This window comes from Falco cherrug, chromosome 8, assembly GCF_023634085.1.
Source record: "Falco cherrug isolate bFalChe1 chromosome 8, bFalChe1.pri, whole genome shotgun sequence".
NCBI lineage: Eukaryota > Metazoa > Chordata > Aves > Falconiformes > Falconidae > Falco > Falco cherrug.
This window is the reverse complement of record NC_073704.1, coordinates 7,168,599-7,189,337: the sequence shown is the minus strand read 5'-3', so window position 1 is coordinate 7,189,337 and position 20,739 is coordinate 7,168,599. Positions and strand designations below refer to the sequence as shown.

The following is a 20,739-nucleotide window of genomic DNA, read 5'->3' as shown; positions in this document are numbered from 1 at the left end:
ACTGCTTCTGAATTTCTGGACTGGGTAGACTCCTTTGAGGGATGAGCAGTCCCTGTGCTTTCCTAGTTCAAAGTAGATTGTCATGGCTTTGCCTCTCAAATCTGTTGCACAGGTTTATAGAATTCACCTTTTACACATCTCATTTAACTTTCAGGAGTGTCTACTCAGCTGTTATGTCAAGGCAAACATTTTGAACCTCCAGTGTCTTTTGACTTTAAAGAAAAGTTTTGTGTCTGAGTGTGTTCAGCTTAGTGACAAGAAGATTGATGTCTTTAGCACGGAAGTGTGAGTTTGTTGGAAATGCTCCCTAATGTGCTTGTCCCTGTTCTCCCAGCTCGAGTAGTAGCTCCTAAGTAAGAAGCTGGCTGTAGTTGTCAGCTTCATGCCTAACTTGCTCAGATGATTGTTGAAAAATGGATGTATGTATTTGTTATTTCCAGGTGAATTTGCCGGTGTCTCAGAAACATTACAGTGAGAGCACTGAACATACCAAAGATAGTTAAAAACTTCTAATAGAAAACCCAGTGCTTTTTAATAAATAAAGCACTTGTCTACTTGAGAGCCTTTTTGCTTTTATGCTATGTATTAAAGAACTTTTAAACTGTAACAAAATATAATCAAGTTGTGTTTGAATACTTTGATTAGACTTTATCCAAGTATTTCTATTTAAGAGAGTATCAAAAAGCCATCTATGAAAGTGCTTCGGGTTAAGTTTTTTAAAAAAGAAGTGTCATAGTTTCTGAGCACTTTATTGGGTTCTAACTTGAGTATAAGCAGAACCTGTGGGGAATTTTTTGAGATATATTACAGGTAATTATTGCATCAACCAGATTAATAAAAGGTACACTTTCCCTTGTCTTAATGTCAGCACATTACTTTGTTTCCGTCCTCCTATTGTTGCGTTTCTGGCTTCTGTTCATGCTAAAAGTGATCCACCAAACCTTTCCTCGAATAACTGGATAATTAGGACAGTAATTGTGAATCTGGAAACCTGCTGTATCGGAGGTCCCTTCGATACATCTCTTAGTTTGCTCTGTGCAGGTGCCACAGCACTGTGCTGTGATGCTGTCGTTGCTCTGTCCCCACTGGTGCTGTGGGGCTGGGATGAACCAGGGAAGTGAGATTTTTTTGAGGTGCTCATTTTTTCACACAGAGTAGATGAATGCTTGGGGGACTCCTTGCAACTACTGATTATCTTGTGGGCAGCTGTTATGTCAGCGTGGTGCACATCGGGACATAGTGAGAGCAGAAAATCAGCCGAGACCTTGATTATGGCTGATAACTGTTCCAAAAGCTAAATGCCTTCAGCAGGCGTCCCTCCTAGCTTAATGGTAGCTCTTTCTTTGAAAACACAAACAGTGGTTCTTGCAGGTGTTGTTTCCTGGGAGCTGGGTGGATATGAAGGCAAGGGAGGACTGTGCATCCCATAAACCTGCAGAAACCTGCTGTGCCAAAGGTCAGTGATGGCTTTCCAGTGTGAGAAGTGAAGCTGTACTATTGACAGACTGAATGTAACACAAAAACTTAAAAATCCTGGATGCGCTCACGCCTCTCCCCAGCCCATCTGCGTAAGGGCTGCCGAAGAGTGCTTAGTTGAGTCTGGGTACCCAGCACACCCACGGTCACCAGTGGGCTGTTTTGGCTCCTGTGATTGCATATGTGGGCTCCAAGTAGAGTCTTTATGCAAAATCAAATGATTTAAGAACGAGCAGACCTCTAGTTTTTATTTCTCTGTACTTCTGGAATCTCCATCATGTGGGAAAATGCCTTTCACTGTCTGGAAGGAGAATCTTGAAATCTCTTATCGCATCCGTGGGGCAGGGATGCTAAATCAGGTACCCAGGGAATCACAAGAAGCTCCTGGTACAGCCAGCGACAGAGCACAGCTTTCGGGCCTGGCTTGGACTTACCATGAGGATGCTCCAGCTGGTGTCCCAACCATTGTAGGGCTGGTTGATGGCTGGTGGTTGTTCCTGTACCAGGAAGACTGAGGGAGAGCTTCACCCAGCACTTAGGGTTGTTAAGTGTATTTACCTGGCTTCCTTACGTTCTCCGGTGGACTATATGTAAAACAAACACCCTGTATAAAAACACAGCATATGTACTGGTCAGTAGCCTTAAATGAGAAGGATGGCTGTTCAGAGAATATGCACAAACCCATTGGGAAAGTGGAATGCAACTGGGAAGGATACATGCATTTCTTTGCCTAAATTTGGGCTGGTAGAAGCCCAGCTGCCTTGGCCTTTTTTCTGTCAATGGTGCCATTTGTTGGTGATTTCGGAGAAGGACGCTGCAGTGGGCCATAGCGTTAGAGCAGCCCTTTGTGTGTGTGCCATTACATGGGAGAAATGCTGACTGACAGGTTACTCATCTGAGCAAGCTTTCTAGATGGAATCCAAAACCACTGAATGCTTTTTACCTACCAAAGCGATTTGTAGAAATGCTAAAGCAGAAAGTGGTGAGTGATTTCCGTAATTCTGCACAGTTAGATTGTCAAGGCAAAGACGTCATGCATCTTGTTCTCTGCCATTACAGAGAACGGTCGACCTGAGCTTGGCAGGTGTGTGTTCCTGCTGTTGACTGGACTGGACTGGTCAGAGTAACTCGGTGGGAAACCTATCAACTGGGAAGGTGTGGTTAAACTGGTTCTGTCTGAGTTAAATTGCAAATGGGGTCAACCCTATGGAGAGCATAACTGGTGGGTTACAGAAGAAGCCCTTATCCTTAAATCATCTAATCCTTGATTTTGAAAGGATGGACAGGTGAAGGTCAGCCCGTCCAAACCCCTGCTCAAATCTGGGTCAACTAAGAATACCGGTAGAGGAAAATGAGTTGTTAAGGTAAACAAAAGAAAGGTTTAAAAAAACCAACACAGCACAGACAATATAGGTTTTTTAATATGGTTTTTCCTGTTACAATTTTGTATAACGAGGAACTTGAAATATTGCAAATGTTACCATGCAACTATGAAAGATTTGAGATGATCTCATTTTCATAGATGAGGGAAATTCATAAGATTAAGAAGCAAATAAAAAATAGAACCATTTTACATGCTTTTTCAGTGTCCCTTTTGAATTGTGAATGCCTCAAGGTGTTTAAAAACTGGAATTTCACAAGATATTAACTTCAATAAAAGCTTATAGAATTTTATTTTTAATTTTAAAAGTTTGTCATGTGATGTTGTTATTTCATGAGCACATGTTCAATTATAGTGCTGATAAGATTCAAAATACTGTCAAAAGTTAGACTTGCCTTGCCCTGCTAAGCCATAATTTATGTTTGTTTTGTTTGATAGAAGGAGAAACAGAGAATGTAGCTGCTGAAAAGCCTGCAGTATCTGAAAACGGTGAAGTGCTTAATGATATTCCACCTCAGCCTATCCAAAGGTTTGTTCCTGTCCTTTATTCTGTTTGAATCAAACTGTGATGTGTCTAGAGGTAATACAGTCAGGCCATTTGAAAAGAGTAAGGAAACTTGGAGCAGTATGCTTCTTCTAGTGGTACCAGATAATAAATACTATCCCACGTATGGTTCCCCTTTATTCACTTTCATTTCCTTCTATAAAGAAAACTTGAACATAGTGAAATGTTTTGGACTTACTTTCTTAATCCATAAAGTGCTTCGATGTAATGTTATTAAAATATGAGGGACGTGTGGAGAGTAATGAGAAGAAGGTTGCATTACATATGTGCATTTCATAAGCATGGTGTTACGGATAAGATGAACTTGCCCTTTGAATCCCCATTTAGTTTTTCATTGCCCAGGGAAGGCTTCTGTAATTGCATCACTTGTGAAAATATTTTTTTTTTTCAGTTTACGTTGCAGTGTGTGCTATTACTGCTAAATTTATTATTAATGATAAATAACTGTGCTGCATACGTGTTATTTTTTTTAGTGAGACAAATCAAGATATGGATTTACACGGAATCATAGTGTTTTTTTGTTTTAGGACACTAATTTTCTAGATTTTCATAGACTCCTAGGACAGCAAATATTGTGATAATCACTATTGCAATTGAATTGCACATTGGGGATGTCTTCAGTGTTGTTATTGACTGATTTACTTAGCTCACGTGTGTGTACATGTCTGCTCCTTTGGAGGACACGTGAGGCTTCCTTTTATAGTATACATGAAAAAGCCTCTTTGTTATTGCAGACGTATTCCCCGTCCTAGCAGTGCCCGACCAGCACCGCCCCGAGTAAAACGTCAAGAAAGTGTGGAGGCCTTGCTTCCAGAAAGGTGAGGAATGTGGGAGATGCGGAGCAGATGTTTCTAGCTCTTGTGCCATGCTGTTCTCAGGTCTTCTGTGCCTCACCTGCCGCTGAGCGGCTTTAAGACTGTTGACCTCACTGCTCATTGCTTCAGACTGGAAAAGTCAAGCCTGTTTGATTGTTTCTGCAAGTCCAGTGTGTTATCTAAAAGTTACGGTTGGTAGCCATATCTGGAAGTTCAAAAATGTGACTTAACTTTTTTGCCTTTGGGAGCTCTGAAACAAATAAACGTAGAACAGTAAACATACAGTGAATAGCTGGCGTCCAAAAACGGCTGAAACAGCCATTTGAAACTATGAACAAAATGGCTTACTTGATCTCTGATAAGGGCCAGTCACTGAAGTAGTATGTTTAGAAGGAAAATAAAGATCCTTTTGCGAGAGAAGGATGGCTAACTGTTTTCAGAGTTGGGCAGTGAATGGAAATGACAGAATTTGATGTGCTTTTAGTTGGTGCTGCTTTATTTTATGGAAGGAAGGATACTGTCGTCTCTTCTATTCTGGATAGATTTTAATAGGTTTGGATGGATCTTAATAGGTTTTCGTTTTTATTATGTCTCTTACAGGAGTGGTAGCGGTAAAATGGTCGCAAGCGTGATCATAGACCAGCAGATTTCCGATGATGATGATGACCAGTTTGTGGTGGAGGCAGCACCGCTGCTGCCAGAAATGCCAGATATGGAAATGGTCTGTTCATGTTACAAATTTATAGAACCTTTTTCCATAGTTTGTTTGTAATTTACTTGTTTAAGTAGCTTCTGGCTGAAAATTTTTGAATAGTTGTTTTGAATAGTATGTTATAGCAATGCCAGCGTTTTGCAACTAAAGATGTTTTCCTGCATCTGTAGGAGCCAGAAGTGGAGCTGGTTGAGGATCAAAAGCATGGTATGTTTGCTTTTATATACATTTATATATCCATAGAATAAAACCATGGGTTTAAACCAAATGCTGAACACTTAAAATGCTGAATAAAGCAGAAAAATACCTCCTGAGGGTAGGAGCTTGCAGCTTTTGCAAGAAAAACAGAAATTATTTATCAAATGTAGTCTTGTTTACTTGTGCAGCTGGATTTACACTGATGTTAAGTACAGATTTTCTATAAATCTTTAATGTCAGCAGGATTTAAAATTCTGCATAAAACTCATAAATTAAAGTTTCTTACAGTGTCAGGTACAGCTTGTCAGTTTTGACACATGAGATGGGATTGGCTGTTCAAGGCAAGTTATAGAAAAGCTTTTAGAAAAATTGATGGACCAGTTCTCAACGGCATTTATGCTTATTTGTGACCTCAGATCACTGATTCAGGGGCCTCCATTATGGTTGCACTGGATGTGGCTTAGGCAGATACACTTTGCATCCAAAAATTCCTCACAAAGGAATATCTATCTATATACCTACCATGCAGTTCCTGAATTCTTCCAAAGAGGGGTGCAAAGGAAAAGCCTTTGTGTTAATACAGCTCAGAGACCTGGTTCTCTACCAGGAATTGTTCAGTAACTGATATTGATGATACAGTTTGGTTTAGAGGATGTTGGAGAAAAAAGATCGAATAACAAATACCTTCTATCTCAATAATTAAAATACATAATAAAAAGCTGTTCATATTGCTCTAAAAATTGTTTACATTAAAAAAAATATTAAGCAGTTGGTTTTGATTTTATTGTCTGAATGTTTAAAACAACATTTTAGTGCCAACCAATGCTGAGAATTATACTGATTTTCCAACAGGTGGGCTTGTAAAAAGAATCCTAGAAACGAAGAAAGATTATGAGGCATCACAGAAATCGTCAAAGACAACAGAGAGGGTAAGATGGTAATGGCCTTCAAAGAACTGTGACTATTAAATATTTTAATCAAGACCTTTTTCTATGGCTCAAATGTGGTTTTTTTTTCTATTTATGATCAAGATTTCCTTCTTGATGTGTTATGCTGCTTTTGTTCTCCATTAGTCTGTCAGATGTCTTAAGGTTGTCTGAGCCAGTTCCTTAATATGAGATTTCAATGCTTGCTTTAGGGGACCCTGAAAGCGGCTGGACAGAAGGCGCCGGCTCGACAGAAGGGCTTGCTGAGTACATGGTAGAATTTTGGGGAGGGCGAGGGAAGAATGACATGTTGAAAGACTATTTTTTTCTCTTGAAATCAATGAAGTGGCTGCTGCTATTAATTCTGACGGTAAAGGAATGATGGACTTGGCAGTGCTGGGTTAACGGTTGGAGTTTATGATCTTAAAGGTCTTTTCCACCCTAAATGATTCTGTGATTCTGTGTTGTTACTTTCTCTGTACAGTACGCTCTTTCACAAAAATTTTGTGGTTTGAAGGGCTTTTTTTTTTTAGTATTTTAGTACAATTTTTCAGGGAGCCTTCTTTAGCCTATTCTTTTGTTTTCCAGAACAAAGTCTGCTGATTTCAGCCTTGCCCTAGATGTAGTAGGACATGCTGTGCGTTTGCACAGCTGCACCATTATTGTTTCAATTTTACTTGTGTTCTGGGCATTTGAAGAGCAGTATCCTATTGCCCAGCAGTCATTATCATTGTCTAAAAAAAAAAAAAAAGGGATCTCTGGTACAGTTAACCGTGTAATGTATGTCTATATTTTGTTTCACTAGTAACATCCTAGCTTACCCCAGCATTCAGGTCTGAATCTATGAAATGATTTGATTTGATTTTTTTTCCACAATCAGTAGTTAGGAGTGGGGAAGAAATTTTGCTTGTAGCTGGGTTTCCTTGTTGATTTTTGTTGTTTTGATCACTTGCAGAAGGTCTAGAAAGGGTCTAGCAGTGATCAAAAACCCAAAGCAAAAAGTTTACCCCCCTAGTTTCAGTGTCTTTCTGTCACAGCTGGAGAGGTCTTGTTTTTTCACAGCCCTGCAGAGCTCATGTTACAAGAAGCAGCAAAAGGCAGAGCATTTAGATGGGCTTTTCTGATCCACTGGCCCTTTGTAAAGTTTCTAAATCACTAAGCTAGTTTGATGCGCTGGTGAGGAGGCACTGAGGAATGCATTGCAGGGTGCTGTTATAAAAATACAGGCAGGTATGCAATGTTTTGGAAAGGCGAGTGCTTTTCATGGATTCTTAGATCTTCAATTCCAATTGCATCATATTTTTTTTTTTTTAAATGTTCATTCAGTATTGTAGTTTTTTATTACCAATTTCCTTTTTCAGGAATGATCTATAATTTGTCATTCTGTTTTAAGACGCTGCAACTCAGACCTAGAGAGTGCAGCTTTTCACAGAGCATCAAGCTCTTTCAAAAAGCTGTCGGAAATCAGTGATTTCTGAAGCATTGACCACTTGACTGCCTCTTTTGGCTTTATCAGCTATAGTAATTTGGGAATGAGTAATGATATTATGATAGGTTATGAGCAAAGTGTACAGCAGAAAAAAAAAGGTCGCTGAGGGGCTAAAACCATGGTAGACAGTAGAATGTTTTTAAAAAATGGCCCTTCCTAGAACTTGTATAACTTTTGTTGCAGATTGTAGAGGTGGTTACAAAGGGACACGGTGTTAAATTTTGGGAGGGTAAAATCAACAGTTCTCTCTTCTTGAACAGAGATACCTCCATATGCTTTCATGTCCAGGGGTAACGGGTTATGCTGCTACACATCCCACTTTTCATTTCTTCCCCAGCACACTGAGAAAGTTGGGATGGCAGATCAGACTCCAGGGGGAGTATCTCCCTCCCTGAAGTTTGGGACTGTCTGAGCTACAGGCCTCCTCGCCTGGAAGAAAACTCCTTTCATGTATTGCAGAGGCTGAGGTTAATGAAGAAAATGAATCCTTAAAACAGGAAAGCACCTTTAGTTTCCTGCTCACAAACGGTTATGAGTAGTTACAGCTTTATCCAGCTTGCCGAATTACCGTTTCTTATAAACGTGCAGCTCGTAGCGTCTGTGTGCTGATCACCGAAACACGGCTGGCTATGGCCAATGAATACGTCTGATGTGAAAATGTGCCTTTTTGAATAAGTTCTGTCATTACCTAACTGGTTGGAGCAACGAAGGGGTAAAAGTTGCCATTGCTGTTTATGCAGTAGCTCTAAAGCTGGTTGCTGGAGTGGTGTTGAGCTGGCACCGGTGCGGAGGCGCGATCCAGCTGCTCCTGTTCCTGGTTTTATTACTAGGTGGTGCTGTTGGACCAGCAGTCTCGAGACCAAGTTTGGGAGCAGCATTAGCAGTTCATTTATTAACGTCTTCCACCGGTACATGATTGCTCTGTAGGCTGTGCTGGTTGGTGGTGTGACCTGTCAGCTTACGCACTGGGCATAGAAAGGGACAGTGGGGAAGGGTTTACAAAATTGCATAGGTTTCATGCTCGGGAAGCTTCCTCTGGTGTCGGTGCTAAATTTTCTGGGGTTTTTGTTCTGAATAAGAGCAATTAAAACTATTCCCTTTTAACCCCTTAGATTTTTGTAAATGCACGTGGACAATGGTGTCCTTCTACAATAACCATTTAGTCCTGTCGCCTGTTTTCAGTCTCTAAAACATTCATTCAGTCCTTGTTTGTCTTTTGTTGGATCTTTTGAAGCACTGATCTGCATTAGCAGCACTGATAATAGACAACTAATTCTGGAAAAAAACGTGCTGACTTCCTAGTCCATCACGTGAAAACTTGCATACAATGCTAAGCTCCTGGAATATCATCTGATCTCATATCCAAGCAGCTGGCTGCTACTGCAGTAGGTTTCTTTGCTGCTACTGCTTTTCAAATTATGTTGTTGAAGTCGTTGCAATCCAGAGAGGAGAAGTGTGGTTTTCCTGACAGCGGGAGGGGGGGGGGGGGGGGGGAATCAATGGAAAAGATGATTAAAAGTGCTCAGAGTTGGTGACTGGGACTTGATAGATGTAGTTAAGAAAACATGAGCTGGAGACATTGCTGAATCCTGGGAATTTATTTTAGGGGATAGAGACACTGTGATGCAGGAGACAGTAAAAATAAAAAATACATTTCCAACGTGGCATTGCCTCTGGGAATATTTCAGGGACCAGATATGCGGAGGGTGGCAGGTGGAGGTCTGGCATGCTCATGTCACCCTAGCATTGTGAACCTGCCTCCCATCTGAGGGATGTTCCTAACGTCAGGAGGAAGGCAGTGGCAAGATATTTTGTCTTGTGAGACTGCAGACCAGCAGTTCTGGGAGGAATAGTTACTGGTCTGCGAAATCTCTTTGGAGAAAGACAGCAAAAGTAATTAAAAAGAAGGAAGCATTTCAAGTGGTTTATTCCTGCCAAGTGGTCTAGGCAGGCAAGGGGAACCATGTCCCGTTATGTTGATGGGACTGCAAGAATGGGTCAGTGAACTCTGGCCAGCACGCTGTGTTCAAATGGCCGTGGGTTTTGTGCCAGGTCTAGCTCTGCAGTCTGCTGGGAAGCAGTATCAGTCTGGGATTTGACCATTTCTCCCCAGACTGTCAGTTTTCTTACTTAATTTGTTTTCCATCAAACTCTCCAGAAGAAATATCTTCTACATCAGTATGCAACTGTATTCCAAAACGTATTAGGCATTGAGAGTAAAATGTAATTGTACTTCTGTATTTTGGAGTAAGGTAACCAGAAGTCCAGTGAAAATTTGAAAAGGTACTTGCTTTGGGAAATTATGTCTGATGAAATGATGGTTATCCTTGTGTCCATCAGTAAGAATGTTCATCTTCCATTGTTTCGTTGAACTATTTAAGACATAAAAAGTAAATGAAATATTTTCCCAGTTATATTCATTAGTCGTTATTAAGCCTTGTTCTTCTGCCAGTTGGGAAAATGAAGGGAGAAAAAAATACGTTTGTACTCTTAAGTGCTAGAACTTTTGGGTAGTACTTTAGTAAGTCCTGTATTCAGCAAGAAAATGATCAATGGATCTAGCTGATTTATTGTGGATTAATCAACTAGAAATTAGGTGAAGTTGTTTAGAATTAATACTTAGTCCAAATGTAACACTGGTGAACTCTTGGGGATGTTTCACACCTTTACTTCTAACTTCTGATTGCCGAGGAGCATTTATTTGTGTTAAAAGCATTCCTCTGAAACCTTTTATGTGCTGTGTCTCCCAAACATGCATTTGCTTTTTAAGAAGTTTTAATAAAGAAAAAGAGAAAAGGAAAGAAGACTGGGACTTTCATCATGTAGGTTTTGCATGTGCAGAAACTTAAAATAATATACACAATTTTCAGGTCAAACAAAGAGGTCACTCTGGAAATACACAGCATTTTTGCTGCCTTGATTAGTTCTGTTCAGCCTAACAAATTCCTAAAAAGACTTCCTAAATGTATTTGTTTAGAATCTAACTCTCTAATGTTAAACAGAGAAAGAAACAGATGTTACATTTTGTATTCCACTTCATTTATTTGATGTGTGGAAAATGTAGGCAGGTTATTAAATAGTTTAAGCAAGTGGGATTGCAGAATTCCCATCTTTGCACTACCAAATACAGTTCACGAGCTTCAGAAAAGCAGCAGCTTTGAGGTTTCTGCAAGGAACAAGTGATATTAAATAGCTTAGCACCTGGGTAATATTAAATTTAATTGCAAATGTGATAAATTAAGTATGTACTTGTAAGCTTAGAACAAATACAATCATTGCTGATTTTGTTTAAAGTTCTTCAGGTCATTGATTTTTGTATTAATCCATCAGCTGCATGACATTGGGTATCTCCTCCAGTCAATGCAATTAGTTAACATGTCACGTTAACCAGATGTATTCATATATCCCACCATTTAAGTATTTTGAAGGGCTCACCACCCAAGACCACAGCTTCTCAGCATCCTGCCAGCGTAGTATGTCATGAGAAATGCTGACAGTAAAATTTAGTAGGAGTTACCTGCAGAAGGGCTTTCACCTTTGTGTGACAGCTCTGTTCATGGCGATGTGACGTTAATGCAGTCATCCGAATAAAGCTGCAGTGACAAAGTTTTGCTGCAAGCATGCAATTCCCGGAAAATCAGAACTGTACCCAGCGGACAAGCACCACAGGAGCTTAAATTGAATGAGTGTATGCTTGAGTGTCCTTGTTATGCTACTGCCGACTCTCAGAAAAAAAAAACCGTGGCCCCCAAGTAATTGCATTACAAGCTGTGAACACAGGAACAGGATTTTTGTCACTCTTGTGATATTCCTGGTATCATGGCTCCTTTGCTGTGGCCTTTGTGCACAAAAGCACAAAATGTTCTCTCCGGTGGGTGCAGTATAAATACAACATGAGACAGCAGATGGATACGTTAAACAGAAAGGATATATAAAAGTGCAGTGGGACAGCTGTGATTTCCATCCCTCAGAGAGGATGCAGTGCATCAGCTATGTAGCAGTGGTGTGTTGTAGGACACAGTACAGGTGACTTTCATATGTTTCAAGAGCTTATCAGTGGATTTGGCTGGAGTATACATTGGTGTGAAGGCAGTTGTTTTAACACAAGGAACAAATTTATTGCAAATGCTTTTTGAACAGGAAAGAAGCTGCTTTTTCAACAGGACATGGTCCTGGACCCAGAGTGTTTCAGCACTGTGAGGCAGAAGAGGAAAGCTGGGGAGGACTGGCACCCAGTATGCCATTATGGCTGAATTAATACTTTCTGCTATCATTAATTACCGCTAGAGTTGTCTCTTGGCATGTGTGTGGTCAGACCCATAGGATTCTGCTTAGCGTGCTGAATGCTGCACCAAACACATAAGGTTTTATGAACTGCCTTCTCCCCAGCACAGGCTGAGCGTGAAGCAAAGCAGACTGGCTCTGGGGGCTGAGCTGGGGTGTTTATGTACGTGTGAAAAGTGCAGCTCTTGTTAGAGGTATCAAATGTGAACGGGAGGGGGGGCAGGGGGAACCACCACCACCCTAAAAAAAAAAACAACCAACAACAACAAAAAACAAACAAACAAATTTGCATCCTTTAAAGAGCTATCCTTTTATTTTCTTTTGGTGCCTTGGAACTGAGAGGCAGGTCAAACTGCTAAATCTAATGGTAAAGAACATTATGTCTCCTATTCCTTGGCCTGTTACTGAACTCGGTACCTGGCATAAGCAGAAAAAGCATCCTGTTCATTTGAAATGATTTAACATTACTGTTTTCCCTGTGTTTCTGTGAAAGAGTTTCTTATGGTGATCCCTAGTGGATAGTTACAATCTACTTAAAATGCAGACTCTGTAAAAACCAGGAAAAGAAAACACCCTTTATGATCAAAAAATATTTTGTACAATAAAAAAAACCCACCTTGTTGTTTTTGCATTGAATGTATCAAAATTATTTGTCCAAAATGAAGTTTCTGTCCTGTCCTATAGAAAGAGGTAGGGGGGAAATGGTATAGCTCAATAAAACTATGATTACTTGGGTCTGTTTTCGTAACGGGACATAATACAATAGTTAAAAGGGGCTGTAGAAACTATTAAGTGCTTGATGGATGTTTGTTATAATTTGATTCACATTTAAAAACTGTTAATTAAAAAAAATTGAAAGAAAGGAGAAACTATAAAAGTAAGCAAATACTGTTTCTAGAAATAAATTTCAAATGGTGGTGGTGGTGGTGGTGGGGGAATTCGTATCGCCTTTTTAGCTTAGTAGATGTTGGGTACTGCAAATGCCCTCAACAGCCCGGCTATCAGAAATGGATGTGTTGCAAGTGATCCATTTTTATGGAGCTGTGCACACTGCAATATTTATACTAATTGCTTTAGTGAGGGTAAATGAAACACAAGTAAATTCTGGTGGTTTCTGGTGCCCTGTTGATAATTTCCCCTTTATTGATGAAAAAGAAAATTCCTGCTTTTTAATTTCTCAGGTCCCTGCATCCGAGTCCACATTGTGTTCTGTTCACGTTGAGGTAATGGGAAAGGCAGACTTTTTCCCAGGAATCCAAAATAAACATTTATCTTGGTGCCTTATGAAAAACATGAAGGAAGCGTGTTGGGCCTACAGAAGTGATAGAGTCTTTTATATGGGGATAATTTATTGATTCTTGGGCTTTTGTGAAAGGAGAGTTCATTGAGGTGTATGGCCTAATTAAATAGACTGGAACAATTCTGATTCTGGCATTTTTCTTAAAACTGAATATATCCTGTTACATGTTTGTGCAAAATGAGCAAAGGTGGCATTCAGGACTCTTACCACCCACGTTGCCTGTTGTAATAAACCATCTGCCATAATTCTTAGTGATTTAAAGAGCGTCCCATGTAGATTTTAACCCATAACTGTAAGTATGAAACTGAGAACAGACAGTATGGCTTTTTTCACCCTTCATAATTGCTTCTAATCAACAATTATAATCAACAATAATCAGCTGGCAAAGCTTGAGTGTTTTATGGTGATAATTCTCTGTCCTGAGCTCAGCTTTCTGTAGGCTGCAGGAAAATGTAACGTGGCATCTTGGTAGTGTAAGTGTTGGTGAAATGAAAGAAGAAAAATTGACGGTTATTTTTTAACTCGTGTGAGGAGGGACAACCTGTGCCAGCTGAGCTACTGCACCTTCAGATGTTGGGACATTTTTATCGGGAACTTGACATTTAAGTGCTTCTCCTTTAGAGACTTAACACTAAAAAACTGCGTGTTCTTACACCACTTCAATATCACACATTGTGTTTGAAAGACAGAGGGTTTTTTTTAACAAGCCTATTGATGTACCTGTTCTAATTCCAAGCAGAATTTAATAGATTTTTCGTGGTAGTCGTTTCAGTACTTGAAATTATTTTGGATGGGACAATATTTTTGTCCTTTTCATATGAGTTTTGAACAATTCAACTACACAAAGAGTATGCTGGAGTTACAGGGACACTAAAATTATTTTTTAATATTTACTAATGCACTCTAAGGACATCTTCCCAGTTCATAGAAAATATTCAGCAGTGGTTTATTTCAACTTCAGCTTTTTGAGCAGCTGTGTATTTTAGCATGGAATATTTCAAATTGTTAGTTGGATCTGTGTTTTATAGCATACAGTTCTGGTTTGCTTGTTTACTGAATTGTGGGTTTTTCGCTTTTTTATTTTTTGTTTTCATACCATACTTGCTGGTGTTGAGAAGTGTAGCTGCTTGGACTGTCTGTGTATCAGGGAGGTCACACCAGAGAACGTAAAACATTGAACTCAGTATTTGGAAAACAAAAACGAAGCATTCCTCAAGTTTTCACACACACAGCTGTATCCTCAGATGATGGACTGGCTGAGTCTTCTTGCTTCTGAGATAGCCGTATTTGAAACAAATTCCTTCTCTCTTGGCTGTGGCTTCTTAAAATGGGTGGCAGGGAGGAAAGCGGTAAAGGTTTGGTGCACTCGGGAGGAGAGGAAAGGCAAGGCCGTGGGACTTCTCCTTGGGAAGCTGTTGGATCTGACACAGCTCTGTTCTGCTGCCGAACTGAAAGTGATTGTCTTCATACAGCTAACTTCCCAATTACCCAGCAATGCCTGGTGCCAGGCATTAAGCTTTCCCTATGGCTTTGGTGGAGCGCAGCACGTAGCAAGGACTAGGAAAACAGAGTTAGGATAGAGGGCAAAGAGTTTTGGAACCCTGTGAGAGTGCAGATCTGCTCATACATCTTTACTAGCTGCAGCGAGGCGGTGGGGCAAAAAAATATTTCCAGGAGAGAAACTCCTGTCGGCCTGAGATGTGTGCTGAGCCCTGGTACACGGATGGTGTGCCAGGCCCCTGTCCTGTGATCTGTGCCTTTAGGAAGCGTTGCCCTGGCTGCCCCTTCTCCAGGGAGCTGCAAGATCAACAGGGAGAGAGGCTGGACAACACTGATGGGAACTTGGTTGGCCACAGTGCTCAGACGCTGGCCAAGGAGGAGACCCAGGGGAGAAGATCTGCTCAACCCTAGGCAGCTGTGCTCGGAACGGGGGTGCTCACCCGCTCTCGGGGGACAAAATGGGTCAAGAAGCAGCGCTTTCATCTTTGCGTCGTAAAGGATAGCAAACACATGGATGGCTCCAGAAAGCATCTAAGTGATGTGTTTTCTGTGATGTAGTATAATGAAACACCTGCTTCTGTGAGGGAGGTATGGGTCGAGTGAGAAGGAATTAAGATGAGTGTTATTTTTAACAGTTTAGCCAGCACTCGTGAACTGACTTAGGAAGCAAAGGTCACAAGTTCAGCAGCATTTGCCACTTCAGCCCAGGTCCTAATTAAACGACTTGAACATTATAAAATGGCAGTAAACTCAGAAGTCCCACAGTTTTCATGCACCGCGTGTGTGGTAAAACACAAGCATTGGAGGTAAGTAAATCTCAGCCTTCAAATCTTTTAGAAGTATTTTTCTAAAATATATAATATATATCTCTGAGTTCATCAGCAAGCCGAGGGCTGCTGAAATGTGTTTGGCAGTAGTCCCTGCTGCCTCCAAGCGCAGCTGAACAAACAGCCCGCAGCTCACACAGGAAGACAGGCCAAGGGGGCAGGAGGGGACAGCGTGGTAGATGTGGTGTCCCAGCGCGAGGGAAGCACACTGCCACCTCTGTGTTTGCTGAGCCACGAGGAGCCCTGCTTCGGAATTGGTTGATCCTGCGGTTGGGGTGGTAGAGAAAGACCTTTCTAGTTTTCCGGCATACATTAAATGACCAAAATGACTTTAAATAAATTTTACTTAAAACTTTGTGTGTCTTAAAGAAAAACTCAGGTGTGGAAGTTGACCTGTAGGGGTCTTGGAAAGAAAGAAAAAATTAGCTTGTTTTTTCTTGATGGCGGAGAAAAAAATCCAGTGGACTTTTCTTTTATGATGATTGTTGTTTTCAGGGAAGGCTTTTCTGGAATGAGATTATTGCAGTGTGTTAGTTATGTGGCATCACTTTGCTATTTTTATGGCATCCTCTTGCTCCCCATGACTTTGCGCTTTAGCAAACACTTTCTCTGTATTTAACTTGCAGTAAGCTTGAAGGCTTCAGGAGATGGACCACAGAGACTCTGCTGGCTGCACATGAGGGAAGTGTGCACAAGACCAAATTATTTTTGAGTAGTGGAGTTTATTGAGGCCACATCTGCAGCCTGCATGATTTTACAACCACTGTTAACAGAAGTACAAGGCACGGAATAACCACCGTCTATTTTAGCTGTGCAGCATGAAGTGCTATTATTAGGACCAGCATTAGGAGCTGGAAATCCAGATACAGTGGAGGGAGAGAAGCATCTTGAAAGGACTGATGAGAACTAGGAGGAGGCTGTGCCCTGCAGCATCCACCATGGCTCCCAAATAGCAGCAAAACACTGTGGCAAGCAAGTCCGATGGATGTTTATGGTGCAGTAGCCTATAACATGGTGAGCGGAGGTGCTGCTTCTCCAAATTACTGCCTTTTGGATTATCATCATCTTCCTCCAGAGTTTAACGTGACATCATCGTTACGCATTGTGACTTGCAGCATTACTGAGTAAATGCCAATCCACCGTGTCCTGCTGCAGGGCTGTGGCGTGTCGCGGTGACGGATTGGTGTGTGATTTGCACAGCGAACGCGGCGGCAGCCAGTGGCAGCGGCAGATTGATAGCAAAAGTGTTGTTGCTTATTATGCGTCTGTTGAGCTTCTGTTTAATGATGCCATGTTAAGCCACAGAAATTTCCCTTTCAATATATAGAAATAGGTTGAAGTAAACCATGACTGAATGTAAAAGAGGCTTCCCCCCTGATACACCCACCGCTTTGCGAAAGACCATGTTGAGAATGACAACATCAGTGAGATCATTTATGGGATCAAATACTAATTTTCCTTTTGTGCACTTGTGACCTGACAAGCAATTCAACAGCGCTGATGCTATTGCACAGTTTTGCAGCAGCGGTGACTTGCGTATGGCATGCTGTCTGCTCATCTGTGTCTAGGCTGTTGCTTCGTTTCTTCTCTTTTGTTGCAGACTGTCATAAACACTTCTCCCGTTGCTTCAGTTAGTCTCCAAAGCATTCTTTGTTCAGTATCTCATGAACAACAACCGTTTTCCCTAGTTTTGATGCTTTCCTTCTTATTCATCCTTCCTATTAGGAGAAGCCCTTTGTATCGGAAGCAGCTAGGAAGAAAGAGAGAGACTTGGTAGCCAAAGAAATTGAGAAGTTTCAGGTCTCTATTCAGACTCTGTGCCAGAGTGCCCTTACGCTTGGCAGGATCATGGATTACATTCAAGAAGACATGGATGCCATGAAGAACGAGTTGCAGATGTGGCGGCACGAGAACAGAGAGCATGCAGAAGCTCTACAGAAAGAGCAAAGGTGAGTGTACTCAGGGAAAGTTTGGTTGGTATCTCGAGACGGATTTCTGAATTCAGGAGAGAGGAGAGTTTTACTCATTTTTCAAAGCAGATTCATCATCAGTCATTTTTGTGGTTTGGGGATTTTTTTTTTGCAGTCTGTTTTTTTTTTTTTTTTTAAAGTGTTAAAATCTTAAGGTCTTTCCAGCTCAATTTCACATGATGTACATGACAGCGGAGATGCGAGTGTTTGTGTGATATGAGAGGGTTTGATTTGTTTCATTCTTTTCGCAAATATATAGGGAGCAATGGGGGAAGAGCTTAGTAAACAAAGTAGATGTTGAATCAGGTCTAGGAGTGGATTCCTAAAGCTCAACCTGCTCTCTTTGTGCCATTGAATTCAGTGTGTTCTGCAGTGGTGTTTAATAACAGCTGTCGTCTGTGCAAGGTTAAAAAAACAGCATTGGAAAGCCAGGAGAGCAAAGGTGACATGCGCAATAGAAACAAGGAGGTCAAGCCTAGAAGCAGTTTCTTTGGCCTTACTTGTCTCACCAACATGTGTTTATGCTCCTTGGAAACAGAACGTCACTTCCAGTTGTGTGTCTCTGATCTTAAACGTGAACTGGGTATTGATCCTCCTGGATTCGCAGTCAGCCTAGGCAGACCTGCTGTTCCCTCAGTCCATGTGCTTCATTCATGCAGAAGCAAGTATGGGCGGTGTTCTTAGCTAAGTCCTATCTTGGTAGGTAGCAATGTGTTAAATAGCCAGCAGCTGTAAGTTTCTGACCAGTCCACTGGCTAGGGTGGGAATCGGGGCTTTGGTTTGTACATAAAGTGTAACGATGTTAATTCCTTGCACTTATATAGCACCTTCTATCCCAAAACCTTGACAGGCTTCAAAAGTCTGGTTGGCCTCACAATGCAGCACCCCTGCAAAGAGAAAGGGAACAGTTGTTGGGCTGTATCTTGTGGTTGGAGGAACTGAGGTATTGCATCGCTCTCCTTTGTGCTGCACCTAGTGACAGGGAGCGAGTCTCGGGCCTTTCCCTGGGCATGTGCTTACTCAGGGGATCCACTTTGGCCTTGCCAAACAAGTCATTTACACTTCGGCTGGTTTCCCAGCACAGTGACTGTACATGATCCGCTGGCTCCGTGTGTCCCCTGAGCTCCAGGCAGAGCTTACTAAGGCTGTCTCCTTGGCAGTGGTGCAGAAAGACAGGGGGAGTGAGAAGAAAGAACTGCCCAGCTGATTTTGTTGGCAGATTTTTGTCAAACCGAGCTTTACAGCGGCTAGCTGTTTTGTGTGACACTGCAGGCAGGCTAGCGTCCCCTCGGCAGAGCCGCTTGGTTCCGTTTCACGAGCTCAGGCTGCCATAGCGTATCCCTGCCCTTCACAAGGGTTCGTATGTGGTCCTAATCAGGTGGGTGTAGTGCTAGGGCATGTCCAATCCTTCAGGAAAGAATTACAGAGTATCAGACATGAAGATGACAATGCTTCCCATATGTACTGGAATTTGGATGCACGTCTCTGTTTTCTTTGCTTCTGTGAAAGACAATTTAATTTCCATTGGGGAAATGTTAGTGCAATTTCTAGTGATGTTTTTTGTGATTTATGCTAATGTGGTAGAAAGGAGGGGAAAACTAAATGATATTGAGATGTGGACTTCAGCTAATGAGTCCTCAAAGTGACTGGGTAATTCAGAGTGACAGCAGGCTAGCTCAGTCTGTCGCTTCCCTGGCTGTTCAGTGTTCTGCAGATCAGCAAAGCATCACAGAAGGGGGCACATTTGTTTTAAAGCCGAACAGCCCTATTCACTTAAGATGCATCAGCCCACTTGTGGTTTATTAGCATAGGATTTATTAAATTTCCTATTAGTGTGGGATTGCCTGCCCTTGTCAGCGTCTAGCGATGGGTCAGTTTTCATATACCTTGCCTCTTCTCAGATGTCTACCTGCTGGAGCTGGATGCTGCTGGTGGTTGTTGGTGTCTGGCTGCTGGCTTGCTGGTTTATTGGAGGAAGCTGCTGGTAGCAGGCCAGCAACCACCACAGCAGTTGCATTTGTTCCTCTCTGCCACGTGTGCTTCTCTCATTTAAGCTCTTGTGGTGAGGCCCAGAGGGATGGCTGTTACCGTGTGTATCATGGTAGGACCCACGGGCCCCTGTAAAAGGTGGGTGTCCTTAAAATCATAGAATAGTTGGGCTGGAAGGGACCTTAAAAGATGACCTAGTTCCACCCCCCCGCCACAGGCAGGGCCACCTTCCACCAGCCCAGGTTGCTCCAAGCCCCATCCAGCCTGGCCTTGAACACTGCCAGGGATGGGGCAGCCATGGCTTCTCTAGTCCTTGCTGTGTTCCGTCCCATAAAGTCAGGTGCTGCTTCATCCATGGGCCAGGTGGTTGCTGCTTTTGGCTGGATAAAATGAAAGAAGTGCTTGATGTATGCATAGTGCGGGGTGAAATAACTGCAAAGAGTTTTAGCAGGAAAGCTGGGTTAGCCAAGAAGTGAGGGTTTAGTGCCGAATTGTGGGTGATCTCTCTCGAACAATATTCTTCTCTGTTCGTGGTGTTAGCTTTGCCTTTGTGCTTCTTATTCAAAACCTTCTTTCAGGAAGGGTGGGCACAACTTAAATACTTTGCAGACTTTCAGGTATTGAATGTACTTTCTTGGAGGCTTAAGTAGCCTGAAGCAGCGTAATGTTTCCAATAACATTACACTCCTTGTGTCTCTTTCAGCATCACAGACAGTGCTGTAGAACCGTTAAAAGCTGATCTGGCTGAACTGGAACAGTTGATTAAAGACCAGCAAGACAAGATCTGTGCTGTAAAAGCTAATATTTTAAAGAACGAAGAAAAAATCCGGAGGATGGTTCTTAGCATAAACCTGTCTTCAAGAAGGTGAAGAAGAGGGGAGAAGAAGAATTAAAAACAAAAAAGCCTTGGGACTGACTGACACCTGACTGACATTCCTACCAAATAAAAACAAAATAGCGGGGAAAACTAAGATATGCCTTGCTTAGTTTTAAAATGTTTAGGGACCAGAAGGCTAAAAATTATGTAAAATCCTATTATTGCATTGATCTTTAGATGTTGATATTACCCAGGATAAAATGATGTTCAGTTGAATGCTCAAGTTGCTGAGCTATTAAAAAGAACTTGTTTGTTTAGATGCGAGCAGCCGTTACTCGCTCACCGGGTCTTCACAGCCCTCTTCTCCCCGGCCTGTGGCGCAGTTTCCGAGCTGTGTCTCTCTACATCTCCTTGTCTTCATTTCCGCTGAGGTTACTTTTGAACATGCTGTCATGGAAAATGGGTATTAGATGCGTCTTTTGCCCCCTTA

General features: G+C 41.7%; 1 protein-coding gene across 3 annotated transcripts in view; it reads left to right on the top strand.

The window, feature by feature from the left end:
- The window catches only part of TRAF3IP1 (TRAF3 interacting protein 1), a 45,502-nt gene extending 24,977 nt beyond the window's left edge, over positions 1 to 20,525 (top strand). For all 3 annotated transcript variants that reach the window (XM_055719020.1, XM_055719019.1, XM_055719021.1), the window contains 7 exons: positions 3,296 to 3,386; positions 4,157 to 4,240; positions 4,838 to 4,958; positions 5,120 to 5,156; positions 6,000 to 6,076; positions 17,199 to 17,422; positions 20,136 to 20,525. In XM_055719020.1, the coding sequence (XP_055574995.1) occupies positions 3,296 to 3,386; positions 4,157 to 4,240; positions 4,838 to 4,958; positions 5,120 to 5,156; positions 6,000 to 6,076; positions 17,199 to 17,422; positions 20,136 to 20,301 (800 nt within the window). In that variant the 3' untranslated portion in view covers positions 20,302 to 20,525. The remainder of the gene's footprint in view (positions 1 to 3,295; positions 3,387 to 4,156; positions 4,241 to 4,837; positions 4,959 to 5,119; positions 5,157 to 5,999; positions 6,077 to 17,198; positions 17,423 to 20,135) is intronic.
- The last annotated feature ends 214 nt before the right edge of the window (positions 20,526 to 20,739 follow it).